Below are 18,808 nucleotides of genomic sequence, written 5' to 3'. Positions count from 1 at the left end.
ATCCCACACATTTAATTCATATGCAATATTCTGCTTCTAGAAATGAAAATGCCCATTTCTTGCTCTTTTCCGGTATTCAAACTTACAGTTTGCCTTCAGGCTTCTGGCAGCAGGCTGTGCAGGTTGACAGTGGAACATGAAGAGTCCCACAGCTGTGAAATGAGTGGGTTTGGGGTGCTGGCAAGTTGCCTGTCAACATGATCCTCTGCTGGCTTCTAGTACAAGTGCAAAATAATTAATATTATTTGAATAGCTGTCATCTGTAACATGTGATGCACTGGCACTGAGCCACATTCCAGTGCTCCTAAATCCCATCAGTGTAACAGGGCTGGTTATGACAAAGGTAAGTGGCATACAGGTACAGTTCTCACTTGGAAAATCAGAAGCCTGTGGAGTTGTTGCAGATTAAACTGATTAAACTGATAACTAGGAATAGATATGAACTATCAAGGCCACCAGCAAGGTGGGAACAAGTCAGAAAAAAGATGTCTCCATGTCCTTTGCTTTTTTTTTTTTTCAGCACTAACAGTTTAGGCACATAAAGCCTGACACAGGCAGGGAATATTTTCTTTTTTGCAACTGTAGTGACTTTAATGTCATCCTTTCTGCATTGTGCCTGCAAGGATGCTCTCAGGTTTTCCTTTGGGAAAAACAATCAGTTTCACACTTTAAATTGCCACGCTATCCTCAGTTTATAACTGGTCTCGATGGCAATGGTAAGCAGAGAATGTTCCTACTTTTCACTGGGATACAGCAGTGATGTGACTGAGGCCAGGCCCCTGTTTGTCCTCTCCACTTATTTTGCTGGAAAACTTTCTTAATGAAGAACCTGCTGAAGCTCAAGAAAGCCTGCTCGCTGCCCCTCACTTTCTTGCCTGCCTTAGCAAGGCTGTGTGACATGTCCCACACACCTGCCTTCAGACAGTCCCAGCTGTGATGAGGAAGAAGCATTCTGAGAAAAACTTAAAATTATGTATTTAAAGTATTTTACCCTTTCAAAACAGGATTTTTGTCCTAATTTAAATCACTCAGCTGTGATGGGAAATGCACATGGTCCAATAAAAGAAGCCCAGACTAAGGGGCTGCAGAGTGGAAAAGGAAGATTTTTTGCTTATGTTTTTCAGAATCACAGCATATATACACCTCTTTGCAACCACAGTAAGTGATTGCAGGTATAGTGAATTTTAATGTATTTTAGGCTTTTGTTTGTTTGTTTGATTTTAGTAGGAAATTCTCAACAGGTCTTATTGGAGATGCATGTCCAGATCGCCTAGGCTCTTGGGGCAAGTCACTTATTTTGACTGTCTCAGTCATGAACTCAGAGACTACAACTTGTTACTACATTGCTTACACAGTCAGTTGGTGAATAGTCCCACTGATATTAAAGGGGGCAGAAACAAAAAAATTGGTATGGTTTGCTGTATGTGAGCAAGAGTGATGTACTGAAGTTATATACAGGGGACAAATTCAGCATTTATAATTAAATTTCCCATTAAGTTCAGTATTGCATACTTAATATGGCAGTGGAAAATGTCTATATACTTGGGTTTTGTTCAAGTTGTTTAGTGATTCCTGAATTACTAATGTTGGGCTAAATCTTCAACTAGATTAAACTGTCACAGTTTATGAAAATCAGTGTAGTTTTTTTTCCAGTGTACAGCTGCTGAGAATCTCTGTTGTCGTAGGATCCAACTGCCTCAAGTTCATGTAAGGATAATATATGAGAAATTGTAACTAAAATATCCCTATATCTATGGAGAAGAATTTGCCCCATGTAGCCATAGTGCAAAACTGCTGTTGTGACAGCACAGGAGACCCTGTTCTTCACCCACGTGCTGAAGTCGGTGTTGGCATGGCCTGACTTGGGCACAGGGACACTGGTTTTCTAACTTTTCATCATGTTCTCAGCCCTTCTACCTCTTCTCTTGGCTTCTTACTCATTTCCTCCTATCCTGTCATCAATCACTTGCTGTTGGAAGGGCTGTTTTTTAAGAGCCTCAGGCTGGATTTTGAGCCAGCAACATCAGCAAAATCACAGTGCTTTAAAATGGCATTAATGAAGTTCTGAGCTAGCTGTGTTCAGGACAAGAAATGGCCAATTATAACATTTAAATCACAATATGGAGTGATTCTGAAACAAATATAGAATTCTGGTAGACAAAGATTTTAAAAATGCAATCATGGGTATACTTGAGGAGCATTTTCATTACCCACTCATGGCTGAGCCATTAATTGAGTGTAAGGTCAGCCTCATCAGCTGAATGAAAAAAACATGGGCCACCTTGTTCTCCTGAGGGGTGACAGCAGAGACTGGAGGGATTTTCATCATCACAGCTTCTGCCCACTCACATTTTTATAAAAAAAATGGAGCAAAGTGGCAGAAACAGTATTTCAGTACCTTCCCATGCACCACATGAAATGATGGCATGCAGTTAGGATCTGAGGTAGTACTTTCAAAAGCACTCAAATGACTTGGGGAACTCACTTTTATCTTCAACCATGAACTAATTAATCAGACCACTAAACCACAGGTGGTTCACACAGGGCAGCTTTCTGAACTGTCTTTCTGAATTTTGGAAGATTGTCCCTTAAAGGGAACAATAAATGGGGAGGCTAGAGGTGACCTTTTAAGAGCAGAGAATGGAGGTAGGAGACATCTTGTTTTACAGAGCAATACAAACCTTTGGAGAACAGCTAAAGTCTCATGAAGCTCCCTCATTTCTGTAGTCCTCTGTAGTATCATGAAGTGTTATTGTGGGTCTAGACTCTCATATTCTGACTAATGAATCTCAAATAATAACATCACAGTTATCAGTCAAGCCTCAGGTGCTGTATTTATTTCAAGAGAAGAGGAGTTTCTTATTCTCTTTTATGAGAGTGCAAAGCCCTGTAATTTAAACTGGAGCTTCTAAAAAAGCTCAGGGTTTGTTCTTTTTAAATTCATACAATGAAAAGAAGTATTCTTGAGAAGGTAGGAACTCTGTTCAGGACTTGCTGGTAGCTATCAGCTTTACAAAAGTAGTGCATAGTGTCCTGGTTATTCCACTAATGATAATTTGCTAGCAGAAAAAAACCTAAAATATTTAGAGTGCTCCATTAATTCAGTAGAAAGGGTCTTGACTTCAATTGATTAAGATTGTTTCTGAACAAGGAAATGAATTTTATAGATGATAAATGGCTAAGTAACCCTTTGGGGAATCAGCCTGGCTGTAGTTTATAACCCAAGACCAGATGCTGCTGCAATGCAGACTTTGACAAGCATGGGAATGGCTGCTCACCTGCACGATGTGCCTGGTTCTACCAAACGCAGGCAGTGGACGCACGTGATAGACCTGGAGCTTCCCAGGACCACTGGTACTGCCTACTCACCCAGCTGTGCCTGAGAAAAACTGTGGCAAGAGACAGGCCCAAGGTCATATGAATGCTCATGGCAGGCTGTATATAGTCCCAGAACCACGGGTTGAGCTCCATCATGTTCTCCATCCTTTGCTAACACTGTCCTGCCCACCACATTGTCTGTTGTATCCTGAACTGCCTGTGTCACCTATTGTTTATTTCCACGGGCAATGTGTTCCTTCCTCCCTCCTGCATTCACACGTCCCCTGTTTTGCCCTGAACCACATTCCTCGCCTTTCTTTTCTACCTGTTCCCCCCAACTCTTTTTTCTGTCACTTTCCATCACACTAAACTTGCTCCTTCAGCACTTCCAGACATTTCTTGGTGAAACTCTGCCTGTCCTTCTACTGTGAGCTGCTCCCTTTTTTACCTGCTTCATGACTCACAGAACCTGTGGCTGGTAATCAGGGAAAGCAAGTTAACAACATCCTTAGTTTGCTATCTAGCTTTCATCTCACTTTGCAACCACTGCAGGCTTATGAGGAGGATACGCTAAGAAAATTGAGGTATTTGAATGATTTTATTCTCTGCCTGTGACATTAAAAAAAAAAAAAAAAAATCCCTCCCCCAGTAATGCAAAAGTTCAGGCCTGAGTGGAGGTAAGTGCTATTAGGTTTAATATATCTGAACATTTTGGAAGAGAAAATAGAGACCATTTTTGAAACTGACTACTGGCGAGCAGAGTAGTGTGGGGAAAAATAGGTAGAGCAGCAGGATTGAAGGCAAAGTGAAGAGGATTAGGAGACCAGTTCTGGGTGAGTGCAGTACAGCCCAAGGGATGGTCCCTGAGGCCAGGACACAGCATGAAAGAGTAGGAGGACTAAAGAAGGAGAGAAGATAGTAAGAAAAAATATATGCAGGCAACTGTAAAGAAAGCTAGATAAACTGTGTTTGACAAATCAGTCAAATTTAATCATCTATCTCTGACTAGCTCTGTGCCTGCACAGCTACCTGTGCAGCATTCTTTAATATATTGTTCACACACAAGCACATAAATAAATACTATTACATGCTGCCTGGAACAGAAGGGGTGTTTCAGTATTTCAATTCTCCCCCACTTCACCACCTTCCACATGTTTTGCTTCTTTTCAGCACCAGGCAGTTTCTCAAAAGAAGCTGTGAGAAGGCAAGGAAGTACTGGTACTGGCCATATGGAAGACAGGGGAACGCAGAAAGAATGTGAAGCTGTTAACACCTCAGCCTAGCATGCAGCCTACAATTCCTGTCCAATAAATTCTGGTAAATTATGCCTAGGGAACCACCATGGATTTCAGTTTGTTGGAAAGATATCAGAAAATGTCAGCATGAAGATATTTTATGTGAAATTTGTCTTCCTATTTTGGATACTTGTGAAAATTGTAATTTGTAGCAGTACTGTTTGTGTCAATAGTGGATTCCTGAGCCTGGACCATACATTAAATTACCCCTCAGAGATAGTCACACTGATTTTTTGCTCTTTTCCCCTAATGTCACTGAAAAATATTGAGTAGTACCACATGGTAGGAAAAAAGTCTTAGCTGGTGAGCAGGCTTCTGAAGGTATTTTACTGCTTGTTCACAAGAGCAAGCTTGGAAAAGGCTCGCCACAATTTCAGAAGATGCAGGTTTCTGAAAACTGGTGATTTACAAGTTCGCCTTGGGGTGCTTAAACAAATGCGAATATTTTTGCTTTGACAGTAATTGCATACACCTCCGTTTCAGCTGCAGGTACCAGCAGTGCTGTGCTACTGGTGAAGCTGTTTCATCGCAGGTAAGACCCCAGCAGATGCACCAATTACTTCACATACTGTTTACCCGCTTTTGGTGACATTGAGGCTAACCTTGGAGTCACCTCCCCCGCTGCCACATTCTCCTTTGTCGTACCACCATTTGTTTTTCAATTTGTCCAAGAGGCCTTGTTCATTCAGTTTTAAAACTGCGAGGTTAACAGCATTTCTTGAAACGATAAAACATATTTTGTAAGAAACTGCACAGCTGTTAAGATGTTAGAAGGAATGAGGACTTAAGCTGTTTATAAGCTTGATCCACACACTAAATAAACCTCTCATTTCCATATTTCAAAGCCCTTGGCAGCACAAATAACTGTGGTTACTTCCAAATGCGAAAAATGTGTTTCCAGTTGTAGAAACGATTTTCAGAACAGCTTGGATTTTAATGCAAAAATTCTATCAACCAACCCAAACTATTTTTGGAAAATGATGATAAAATTCTGCCCGGAATTAAAAACAATTTGCACCGATTTATTTGAATCTGTATTTAAAGTACGTTCAGTGTGGGCCCAGGCTGTTTTTTCAAGCAGATGAGAAAATGTATCCCCACGTACTAAAGAGGCAAGATCCAGACTGCCAGTGCTAGACACTGCCAGTCACTGTGTTACTACAGTTCTGACATGTAGCACTTCAGACTGATCCCTCACAAGCTATGGATTAGGGCTGCAGAAACAGGCCGTGGGAGGAAGAGCTGAGGAGGAGCACTAACAGCTCACACACTGACTAAGAGCCAGTCAATAGAGAGCACTGGACAAAGGTGAACAGAGGTCTGTCTGAAGCCCTGCTCTTGGCACATCTGTACATTGAGATGCAGGCTCTAGAGTCCTGCTCCCTTGCAGATTAGAGACTTAGATGAAAGGCAAGGCCTGGGGTCTAGCTTAGTGCCATGACTCTAGGGACTGCCCTGCTACTCTGGGAGAGCACCCTGTGTCCCAGCCCGAAGAGCACCTGTGCTATGGAGGAGGAAGGTGGTGGTGAAGGGTGTCTGCGCTGGGAAACCTGGGCACAGTGCAGTCAAACTGAAGCTCAAGCACTGGGAAGAGCAAAGCCAGCCAATTAGCTAAGTGCTAAGAGACAAGAAGGTTTCTTGGACGTCCTGAGGACGTGAGATACAAGAAGATTTTCTGGACATCCTGAGGACTTTTTCCTGGAGAGTTTATACATGTTATACTACCACTGGATGAAAGACAAATCCTGCTTTGCTAGCAGCACAGTGGCATGGGCATAACAGAATGAAAGGGGTTCTGTGAGCCTGGTGTCCTCCATATCATGTTTAAATGCTCTTTTTTTAGATGAGAGAAATACCTGAGAGAGACTGGATCTTTGCAGGCAGAGGGGCGTTGCCAACATGAAGGCTAAAGCACAGAACCACTGCTTCTGTATGAACTCAAGGCTGCTGAAATCATACTGAAACTCAGCCAAGAACTTGGACACAGCTGGTCCTAGGATGCAGGTGCTTCTGTGTATGCTCAGAGGTTTCCCTTTAGGTGTCCAGAGAGCATCAGGACTGGATGGCAGAGGTTAGACAGTATAGACCATCATACAAACCCAAATGTAAGGCATCTGGATTTATGATAGTGACTGTAGTCACTATGTAGCATTTTAAAATCAGTTGATAACTAATCTGCCAAGGTTATTATGCAGCCTTCATCATCTCCAAAGGAAACTTTTCACTTGTTTAAGTGTACGGCTTCCTATCTGTATTACTAAGACCCTAAACAGTCACATATCCTAATGATACACAACTACATCAGTATCAGTAAAACTGCATCTTCCTATTTTTATGTCCAGAGGTCCCCAGTGCACCCATGCCTATCAGACATGTACACTCTCTCTGATGGGTGTCTGTCCAGGCTTGCTTGTGGATCTGCAAAGGCACATGGCCAGTGGCACAATTAATCTCCAAAGTATTTGTGAGGTGTCAGTAGCTTAACTACTGCTCTTTGGGGATGATGTGGGGTTGAGAAAGATGGAGTTTCTCTCTCCAAATTTGTTTAATGCTCTCAAGATCTGTCTGAGAGGGATATGACAAGAACTATGACTGTCAATGGCATCCTCACTTCAACAACAATGAGAGGATGCAACACCTTCAAAGCACTTGGAGATGGGCCAGGAAGAGATCCTCTGACAGCAGGGCTCTGTCAAATCATATGGCACCAGAAGACACTGGGGCTTGGGATTCAGCATCTCTAGAGATGGCAGGTCTGTGGTCCCTGAGGGTCCTTTCTGGTCTTAGAACAGAAATTTTTCTCACACTTATTAAGAGAGATATCTTCCTGGCAAACAGGTACAGACAATGGTACTTTACAGCTTATGCACAGTCCCTTACTACAGTGGTCCATCTGCGGGACAAATGTCAGCTTCAGGACAAACCTTTACTGTCTTCTGGTACCAGCTTTTTATAAAGCTCCTCCTGGATGAAAGACAGGTCCTTGCTGGCTGGTCATGAAGGAATGGTTTGGAAACCGCTTGTGTGTAGATCTGATGTTACCTAACTTCACTGCAGTTAGATTTATATGAGATTTTTAACAGAGATAAAGTAATTGCTTGTCTGTCCCTGAAAGTGAAAATGAGAACTGTAGTGGGAGTGATAACAGAATGCTCTTTGTGGATTAATCTTTAAGGGGAATTTAGCAGCCAGACTGACAAATGTGATTTTGTATAAGTGCTCTAATTATGGTTCACACTCCAGAGGGAGAGAAGCAATTGCAAAATGGGAATGAAATTGTTCATTTGTCCCTTTTGTTCTTGGAAGCAATTGCTTTTGAACCAGTCATATTTACTACAGATTTTCCATACTCAGCTCTAACTACAAAGCCTGTGCTTTCAGTCTGTTTGCCCCATTCAGAAAGGTAACTGTGTGGCCAGCCTTGCCACTTATCAGACAGATTTCCAGTACACTAAACATAAACGTTACCTTTTTAAGGACATTGGGAGTGGGCCATAGATGAAAGATGATCCTGGAAACACAATTTCTTTAACGCTGAACAACATTACTTATTCTGAAAATGGCTTAGATATATATCTGGAGCCTGCTGTCTACAAAGTCAATGTCAAAACTCGCTTCAACAGGATCCAAACCAAGGTCTAATTTAATGCTGCTATGTTGAATTGTCACACTGGGCAGCAATTACATAAGCAGCTGCTTTGACAGTTCTACAGATGCAGGCAGGATTGATCACTCCCACGAAAAATGAAATGTATCTCAAGGAATGTCACTAACTCTCAATTCAACAAGTCACTTTAATCTCAGTCTGATTTTAAAGCAGATGGGAAGCCCTATCAATCTGTCTATCTGAAAAAAGCATCTTCAAACTATTTCCTCTTAGCTGTAGTCTGTCAAGTGTGAACATTAAAGCTCACCAAATTAGACAAAGTCCTTATGCTGAAATCCTTGGAAAGTTTTTTCTTTTCACTCTTTATCTTATTTTGGGTGAAGATGTTACCTGATAATTTACAACTTTTTTTCAAGATAGTGTCTACTTACACCTTTCATTTGGATATTCCAAGATGAATTCAAAACAACTAGGTGATGTCTTTGACAACTAATATAAGTTTTCATGTTTAATTTTCATGTTGAAGGGAAAGAGCTTCCTCACTTGGCAAATGGTCAAATTTATCTTTCACAGCATTAAGATCATCAAGGAAAATTTTCCCACAGTCATTTAGAGAAGCTGCAGCTGGTTGATAGTAATCCAAGACTAATAAATAAATAAATGAATGAAACCCATTCATGAGAGGGTTATTTAGCTGGGTTATTAGCCATATCCATAGACAGTTTCACAGCACAATAGAGAAATGGAAATAAAAAGGATGAAGAAGTAAATGTGGATTTAAGCTGCAATCATCGCTCTGAAATTAACGGTATTGTTTATAAATGTAACACATTATTATCCTCATCATGTCTAGCAGGCCATGTAAAACCAGGTTAGTTTCACACTGCTTTCTCTGTTGCTTTGTTATCCAGGTCCACCTCAACGTGTGGAAATAAATAATTTCCCTCTGGTCAGCAAAACACAGAGACCCTTTGCTCAACGCTGCTGTACCTCCCAGATATTTTATAACTGAGAGCCTAAAACATGCAGTGATGACTGCATTGAAAATTATATACCAAGACCTCAGAGCCAGGCTAGATCACCCATACTCAACCTAGACAATGCTTCGTTCAGCCACAGACGAAGGCATTTGGAAACCTGAGTTTCCATGGCAGAAACTTTTCTTTCATCTCAAAAATTAGGACTGTATCCTCAATACCACACTTAGTCCAAACTCCCACTGAAGAAAATGTATTCCTCAAGAAAGGAACTGACATCTTTGCGAGAGTGAGGGTTTAATAGTAGAAAGCAAGCAAGGGCTTTAATATTTGACTCTTAATGCTTGGTGTCACTGCACAGTCCTGCCTTTTTCATTACTCAGAAGAAAACAGAGTCCTTGTATGCAATAGTCAAGCCAGTTCAGACAAAACTGCAGCCCTCGCTTCACGAGTTCTTGGGTGCATGGACAGTGATTTCAATGTATAGATCACAGCTACTTTTAAGCAGCCTTTAGAATTACAGTATGAAAAACCTGATGAGAATTAAATCATTATCACTCATTTAAAATCATTGTCCATCTCCCTATAAATAAACAGCAGTAAGCACTTTAAAACATTAATTAGTATCACTTCTTTTTTTTAAAAGAGCCTATCTGTGCCAACTGCAGATACACCTTATACAGTTGTCAAAAGATAACACTGCACAGACAGATGACAACGTGACTACAAAATAACATCAGTGATTCCAAACAGGGATATCTCATTTGTTACCCAAAAGAGTTGCACCAGGGTGTTTGCCCAAAGCCCAGGGAAGCAGGCAGAGAGGTTTGCTTTGACTTCCACTGAATTTGAGTCACATCAATGGTTAGCAGTTGACCTATCTGTTGGACTTCAGCCTGTAGGAAGCAGTGAGGGAGGCATGCAACAAATGACCTGAACACCATGGTGCACAACACTGTGGTATCCAGCTCATATACATGCTCAACCCCAGGAGGGGCATTCCCACAGCTGATAAAGACACACATTGGTCCCTGCACCACGAGGGAATGAGATGGAGGTCCAGGCTAGGGACCACCACAGCACACATCACAAGCACTGCTGGAAATCCGAGACAGTCATAGCGGAACATCATGAAAAGGGAGACCAAATTTTGCTTAATGCAACACTTTCAACATCAATTTCAGCACAGAAACTCAGCACTCCTTAGAAATCAGGAACTAAGACATTAAATGCATTCTGCTCAATAAGATCAAGTCTGTTCTCACAGCCTAATACCCAGAGCTTGAATACACACAACAGACAGAAAAGACTCTCTCCAGCTTGGTTAGGCTGAATATGTATCCAGATGTGTGTATACTTGTATGCAAATATGTATACTCTCAGATACAGCTGCTTTGCGTTTAAGTCACTGAGTTCCCAAAATCTCTGGACACACCATGCTTCATAGGGTAGGTGGCAAGCACCACCCATCTGCACCATTCAGCATCATCCCCAAATACAATTTCAAGCATTCAGCCTTGGCCTGGTTCATGGAGGCAGACGTAAGGTCTCAGAATATCTGCTTTTGAATACTAAATACTGAATACTGGCATAAAGGCACAGACAGGTCTGTAAGTGCTCATTACAACAAAGGCAGAATCTCTGCTGTAGGCATTTAATAACAATCTTTTAGGCAGCCAGTAGAGCTTTGCCAGGAAAACTTAAATGTCTTGGCTATTTAAACAGCTTTGACATTTTCGTGAATCCCTTTCTTGAACTTAAGTCTCATAAATTCTGTGTAACCGGCATGTTAGATATCAGAAATACTTCCTTGCATCCTGGGCAGATTCTTAGCACAATTCTGCAGTTATCATCACAGACGGCGGCACTGTTGTTTCACTGCTTAGAGCTGAGGATGTCATTCACTTGCAATAGTGAACGAGCAAGATGTGCAAAAATAACATGACTCACTAATGAGACCCTACATACACAAAGACAGCCTTGTTGCAGCCACACTGACCAGCCCATCATCCCAGTAATGCTGGGGCTGCCACTGCAGCTGCTGAGGTAGAAACAGAGCAGAGACCCCAACCCTCCAAAAGGCTTTTCACAAATCCTTCCCACAAGGGATTTCAAAGTCTCAGAAATCACTCAGTCACTTAGAAGTCATGTGGTGCAGAGAGATGGCATCTCTGGTTAACCTCAGGTTCTCTGAACATACAAAAAGGTTCAACAAGGAGTACCTGAATGTTACATGAACAAAGCCCCATAGGTGGGCCATACATGAAGTATGGACCAACTGGCAAAATAACTGAGGCTTCCTTTCTACTATGATAAAATACATGACCACATTGTCCTGTAAGTTTGTTGTATATATACTCCTACATAACTGGTGCCTGGTAAGAAGGGGGGATCAGAAAACTACTGCACAATGGGAAGTAAACCCACAGATGTGGTGGTGCTTCACCACTAAAGGAACAAGCTTTCCTGAGACTGCAATATCACTGTTGGCAATTGATGATGTGTCTCAAGCAAATCCAAGCTCATTTTCTTCCTTGGACTTTGGATGTCTCTCCCAGCTACCTGCTCGTGCAGCCATCATTCAGACCAGCCCCTGGGCACTTCTGGTGCAGGCTGGAGGGCATCCTCCCACAAGACAAGGCAGAGAGGGCGCTCGGTAAAGCCAAGTTCAGTGACCTTATTTCAGTGATGTGAGTTGCAGTTATTCTCTCATGATCTAATCTGTATCCAGCCCAGGTGGCTTGGGAAGAGGAGGCCACAGCTGCCAGGAGCCTCTCCTCACCCGCCAGCCTAGCGCTTCCAGGATGCAGCTGAAGATCTGTCTTAAATGTGCTTAGTGAGACACAAGTGGGTGCATTTTTATAGCTTGTATCTATCATCCATTCAAATGATTTTTAACAGGAAGAATTAAAATGCAACCTTACCAAGCAAAAAATTAAGACCTGCACATCTTTTGAGCTGTTTATTTTATCCATATTTTGAAAAGCACTGATGGCAGATTGTAACATGACACAAATGTAGTGCAGTTTAAGGGCGTTCGACAATTCATCAAGAGAAATTAAGTGTAAAGCTGCATGGCACTGGCTGAATATGTTTAATAAATTAGGAATGAAACAAGCACTCTGTTAACAAGAAAGATGTAGCAAAAGCTTACATCACTGTACTCAGAAGGCCTGAAGGATCAATAATGTAAATATTAAAAAGGAGAGCTAATGCATGAACATTTTTACACGAAAAATAACCTAAACTTTAATGACAAAAGGCCTGCTTTAAAAGCATGTCTTCTTAAATACATTCAAGATCTTACAGGGGTAATATTTGTACTGGGATTTATAAAGGTTTGCATGGTCTCATGTTACTTGTATGAAAAAAACTGTTTTCAAATACTGAAGCACAGCAGTCATCAAAACATTTTCATATGTTAGCTCAAACAAAATAGAGTCCTTGGCACTTGCTGTCACAGCTTGCCCAGCATTTCTTTTAAATAAACAACTGCTAGCATTCATGTTGTAAGTCTCCACAATAATACTAGCTCTTCTGCAGTGGGTCTCTCAGGCTTTTCTGCTACGCTCTTCCATTTCTATAATCATGCTTATCAAAGAAAGGACACGATCAGCCATCTCAGCAGAATGCTCAGGCCCAGCTAAGGACCCCCCAGAACAGTGGATGCCTTCTGAATTCCATCTTGCAAAATTCACATACCCCTGAAGAACTGACTGGCCTGTAGAAAGCCAAAGTATTGCAAAAAAGTTCTGGGCAGGTTCTGTGCTGCACTAGAAGCCGATGCCTTTTAAAAACATTATCTTAAAATCCCCTGTCCAACTGCATTTAAAACACCTTTTACAGAAAAATATATCAAAATATTAGTCAAAAAGTAAGAATAAAGTATTTTTATAAGGATGTATATTTATTTAGAGATGGGAAATTTATGGCAGCACTCAGATACTTTTCAATTGTGGCTAATTAAAATAAGTATAGCACTCTTCATTCATCCATCCAAATAAGATGGTTAATTTCCAGGGGCAGTGAGTATTTACAGCTTCTATGTATATCCTAAGTATAGTACACAGTTTAGTTCCTCGAGCTGAGCTTTGTAAACAAATATGAGCCAAACTGGCACCTTGAGGATCAGCAGGAATTCCAATTAATGGGAGACCCACTGCTGCTAAAAATTGCCATAGCTACTTTGAATTCAAAGAGGTTCTGACAATTTACACCAGCTAGAGGTCCGATGACTGTAGTTTAAAGTATTTATATAGATTGAAAGCTGTTTTACAGATTGAAAGCTTCCAATTACAGTATGCAAACATTTCTTGGCACAAGCAATTAAATATATATTTTGCTTGTGTAAAACCAACAGCAGTTGACCTGGGATTGCAACTCAGCTTGTTTCTCAGTTTTATACAAAGCTTTGCTGTAAATAAAAAACACATAAAATTTTCCCTAGAGAAACTATTCATATTGGTTCAGTACACAGTCTTAAGCAGCAGCAGAAATGCTAGTTTCTCCCAAGTCTGAGCTATTATAATTTTTGCTAACAACTACCTAATCCTGTTCTCATTAGCAGTGCATTTTGTTTTTTCTTTCAAAGCACATTTTTTCTTGCTGGCTCCAGCAAGGATTATGTGAATAGGCTGCTGCAGTCTAACACCTGCAACTCAGAATATATGTTTTAAAGGTTTAGAGTCATAGAATCATAGAATGGTTTGGGTTGGAAGGGACCTTAAAGATCATCTAGCTCCAACTCCCCTGCCATGGGCAGGGAAATGTTCCACTAGACCAAGTTGCTCAAAGCCCCATCCAACCTAGTCTTAAACACTTCCAGAGAATGGGTATCCACAAAGCTAGGTAACCTGTGCCAGCGTCTCACCACCCTCAGCAAATCCCTCGCTTGAGAGGTATTTTTCAAAAGTGTCTGAGCACCAGTGTAACGCTGCCTCCATGCTGCAGGAATTGCTCTCAGGATAAGCTTAGCCCACTGCCAAGTGCCTCAAAACTTTCACCTCAGAAACATTAGTTAGCCTGATCCATTTGTGGTTTTTATACATTTTATATTGCTGAGAGCATTTACAGTAATATTTTTAAAATGGAAATGTGTAAAATGAGCATATTTAAGTACATGTCTCTCCCCCCCAATACACAATGCTTTCAGATGGGGCAACATTCATCTCTGGCATGGCTGGCAGAAAGCTTTTTGCTTTTTATACCTTAGGTGGAGCAGACCTCCACTCACAGTTTTGTGGCAGCAGGATGTTTGGATGCTGTTTCACCTGCCTCTCCAGCAACTCCTAAGTTTAGGGTCCCCCAACTGACAGAAAATGGCAGTATTTGCACAGACAGGTAGGGGTTTCATGGCAAGGCACAGCATGTGGTTCAGTGCCAGGCAGAGGTTCCATCTGTGTTGGATAAGCACTGCTGAAAGTCAGGGAGTAGCAGCTTGAGGTGAGGGTCACAGCAGTGAAGATCCATCATGTCTCACGCTGTCCCTCTCCTCTCCTACTGAGACTGCATTAGTGCAAGCCTCTTGCAAGGACATTATGTTTTGTTACTCAGGCACATATTGAAACTCCTTATGTCTCTCCATCTCAAGAAAAAGCCAAATGCTGCAGTTTAGGGCCTGCACAACTGATCTAATTGTTTTTCAAATGGATGATTTTACAGGACTGGAAACATTATTCACCATTACTGACCTTGGCCGGAAGATTTAAATTTTCCTTTATATAGTATCTTAACAGTATTTGTAAGGCATTTTAAATTTATGCTTCTGAATACCACAAAGTGACTATTTTCACCCAGAATGAGGCTAGGAAAATATACCTTGTTTGGATGCAATTCAGTGCTTATTGAAAAGAAATCTGGTGGTTCCTTGTAACTTAGAAAGTTGTTCCTTCTTTACATCCACTTCAATCCATTTGATATCACTGATGGATTGCTACACAGCCTTTTAGGATCACCAGCTCTGGTTACCTTATGCAGAGGAAGATTGTACTACACCAAAATCTTCCAGAACAAAGCAGGTGGCAGCTGTTTCAGCAGCTTCTAATTTTTCACTCCATTCAACATGTCCCAGCAGTGGCAGAAATATTGTACATTCGACTGAGCATTTCACAGCTTTCCTCTGCAGGAAGACCCAGTCCTAGGTTGAATCACCTATCCCAAAAGAAATGTTACTGTGACCTCCAAAAGGAGTCAGAACTCACTGCTGAATCTTGCTACAAACCATGGAAAATAAAATAACCTGCTGGGCTAACTGCAAAAATTAGCTCCTACCAGCCCCATATCTCAGTATGCTATAGAAATGTATGTTCTGTTTAGTGGGTAGCAGGGCATAATAATAAACCCAAGATTTTAATGCAGTATTGAACATATCTGGCATTTTTGGAGATTTGGTTCAAATTTGGCAATATTTGAAAAGATTTCACTCTCAGACTTCTCCAACTTTTCATTAATATAAGGCTGAATCCACCATTTATGAACATACAATGATGGGTAAGAGGAGCTACATCTGAAATGGTCTTCACCTGTTTTCTACTCATATGTTGCTGTATTTTCCTTCTTGCAAGCATCAGGATCTCACAAGAGCACCTAATTAGTGTAAGATGTCTTTAAGACTCAGAAATGGCAGAAAAATATCAGGAGCATGATGGAGTGACTTCTACAAGTAAAAGTGCTCAATTGAGCATCTCTGCATGCCTTTTTCATAAACTACGTCACTGTCAGCTTATGATTCTCCATAAAAGATGATAAAAGTCCTCTATCCTAGCTAATATTTCTGAGATGTCCTCAGAGAAGAGTCATACAAAAAGAGTTGCATTTAACCACTTTCAGGGTGACAGATATAGGTATCTGTGGCAAGACCTATAGGGAGAGAAAAAACCCCAACTTCTGCCATCTGCCCAGCAGCTGCATTTGGAAAAAAAAATACTACTGCTGTTCTCAGGAATTCATGGAGTAGCCACATTCAGTTGAATTCATAAAATGAAGCATGGCCAAAGGAAGTGATTCTGCCCCTCCACTCCCATGAGTACTCCATCCAGCTCTGGGGACCCCAGGACAGGAAGGACAGAGACTTGTTGGAGTGGGTACAGAGGAGGGCCAAAAAATGATCAGAGGGATGCAGCAGCCCTCCCATGAGAACTGTCTGAGAGAGCTGGAGGTGTTCAGCTTGGAGAAAACCAGGCTCCAGCAAGACCTTATTAAGGCCTTTCAATACTTAAAGGGGAGTAATAAGAAAGATGGGGACAAAGCTGTCTAGTGGGCCTGCTGAAACAGGATGAGGAGTAGTGGTTTTCAGCTAAAGGGCGCAGATTTAGGTGGAAAGAAGGTAGACTTAGACTAGGCATAAGGAATAAATTTCTTACAAAAAAGATGGTAAAACTCTGGAATAGGTTGTCCAGAGAGGTGTCTCATCCCTGGAAACATTCCAGGTCAGGCTGGACTGAGCTCTGAGCAACTGGCTCAGTCCCTGCACATTGCAGATGGGTTGGACTAGATGACCCTTAAAAGTCCCTTCACACCCAAACTATTCTGTGATTCTATGATGTTGTGGTTCTATTAATGTCTCTAAACTTTAGGAACAAGACCATGTTTGTTCTGTTTCTAAGGTACTCTTTCTAACCTTTTGCCTGTCTGGTTAGACCTTTCAGCCACCAAGCCCTAGCCTCACCTTAATGAGAAGGAAGCATGAAATGACTGTGATGCCAAATACCATCAGCATTCTGTACAGTACTGAAAGTGCTGTAATACAAGCAAGCTCTTCAGTAATTTTTTCCTAGTAAAGCAACTCCACATGGGAAAGCTGTAGGGCAAAACTGCTGTTTGCTTCTGAGGGAATTCATCCACTGACATCAATGTCCATGAAGTTATTAATGAAACATGGCCACTATGTCAAAAGCTACTGGCAGCACAGAAATCAGGATGGATTCTTGACTTTTATGGTCGCCAGAAACAGATCAATAATTCATGAGATTTGTATGGTTGATACACTTCTGGCAGGTCCAAACTTAGACTGAGAAGAGGCATGAGGGACTTCTGTAACATTACATACATGCTTCTTTGTGCCTCCATACTGATGTTTTTCATAAAGAAGGATTAGAAGGAAGGCAATAAATGAAAAGATTCCATCTAAGATATGTTTTCTCAAGCTTTGGTCTAATTATGATGCAAGCACTTTGAAGTTCATTACTTTAATTAGAAGTAGAGACTAAAAGAAAAAAAACACGGGAGCCATTTCCCAGGTAGGAACTGGAGCTGAAACGCCAATGCAAACAATAAACACTGCATAACTTGTGCCCTAGTGAAATGCTGGCTTGTGTTTTGCCTAATGGCAGATCAACACCACACAAATGAAGCAATTACAGTTGTGCCATATAAAGCCTTATTTGGTCAGCAGCCAAAATGGGGATTAGCTGGAAGAGTTCCTAGGACTTTCTGTCTGAATATTATTGCAGAAGTTAATGAGGAATATCTGATATGCTTAGACACACATAAACAGTGCCAGCAACCAGATGAGGTGGTTGGTCCAATAGCCAGTGTGCTGATAATTAAAATGCCCTGAAGCCAGCTGAACATCGGTCCAAGATCAGGTGAAATGATCACAAGGGCAATCCAATCCCTCTGGCAACCAGCTATATGATGTCACCATCGATGCAGCCATGTACACAGCAGCAAACTCTCCACCTTTCCCCAGCATGGAAGCAGGTTCCACTTAAGCATGGAGCATCTTCACTTTTGCACAGCTCTGTGTCCTTATACTGCCACTGGTGGTGGTGAAGGAAAGGCCACAGTCAACTCAATACAAGGGTTCCGCCAGGACTTTACTATGTCCCACTTACTCTCATCCACTACACTACCTGGTCTAGTAGAAAGTGTTCCTGCCCATGGCACAGGGTTGGAAATAGATGATCTTTAAGGTCTCTTCCAACCCAAACCACTCTGTGAAATGCAAATATAGCAGTTCTCAGACCAGTCGGACTGAGCACAATCACATCAATATGGTAACACTCATGCTCGTAATGTTTCAAATACAAGCAGCCAGGCTACAGAGAAAACACAGTACTAAAAGTACTAACAGATCTCCACAGTGGATATGGAGATACAAATAATATAATTACTGTTGTCCTGAACTCATGCCCATGTGCCAATTTTAATAAAAAAAAGCCATATGGAGTAGGGTCCACTGGTGATGGAGATTTCTGTCATTGCTTTCTAAATGGAACACAAAAAATGAGGTCATAGACCACAGACTGTTTCAGAAACCCCTAGTCGAAGTTACAATTTCCCTATAGGTTTCTCTCCAGAACAGTTTCTTTGACCAAAGACACTGAGAAATCTACCATCGTGTTTGTCCTGACGCACACACCTCCATGGATTTGAAATAATCATACAACCATCTGGAGTGGGAACGGGCTTCAAATATTCACAGTGCAACAAACACTATGCTATTAATCTTCACTATTCCTCTGAGGCAGAGGGGCAATTGTCATTGCCCTCAATTTGCAAAGGTGAATCTGAAGTAAGAAGGTGCACTGATCTCCCAGACACCTAGAAAATCTGGGCAGGGTCATTAACTAAGCTCACCAGTACGACATGACTTCAGGCAACCAAACTTC

At 41.5% G+C, this 18,808-nt stretch overlaps 1 protein-coding gene across 9 annotated transcripts in view; it reads right to left on the bottom strand.

Annotated features, from left to right (window-relative positions):
• The window catches only part of GRIA4 (glutamate ionotropic receptor AMPA type subunit 4), a 216,971-nt gene that overhangs the window by 11,842 nt on the left and 186,321 nt on the right, over nt 1-18,808 (bottom strand). For 6 of the 9 annotated variants that reach the window (XR_004238199.1, XM_032099284.1, XM_032099277.1 and 3 more), the window contains exon 14: nt 5,216-5,330. The exons of the other annotated variants lie outside the window; for them this stretch is intronic. Coding sequence is in view for 5 of the 6 variants with exons in the window: in XM_032099284.1 (XP_031955175.1) it covers nt 5,216-5,330 (115 nt within the window). In the remaining variant the exon portion in view is untranslated. The remainder of the gene's footprint in view (nt 1-5,215; nt 5,331-18,808) is intronic. 9 annotated transcript variants of the gene reach the window in all.

Source organism: Corvus moneduloides, chromosome 2, assembly GCF_009650955.1.
Source record: "Corvus moneduloides isolate bCorMon1 chromosome 2, bCorMon1.pri, whole genome shotgun sequence".
NCBI lineage: Eukaryota > Metazoa > Chordata > Aves > Passeriformes > Corvidae > Corvus > Corvus moneduloides.
This window is presented reverse-complemented; position numbering and strand designations above follow the sequence as displayed.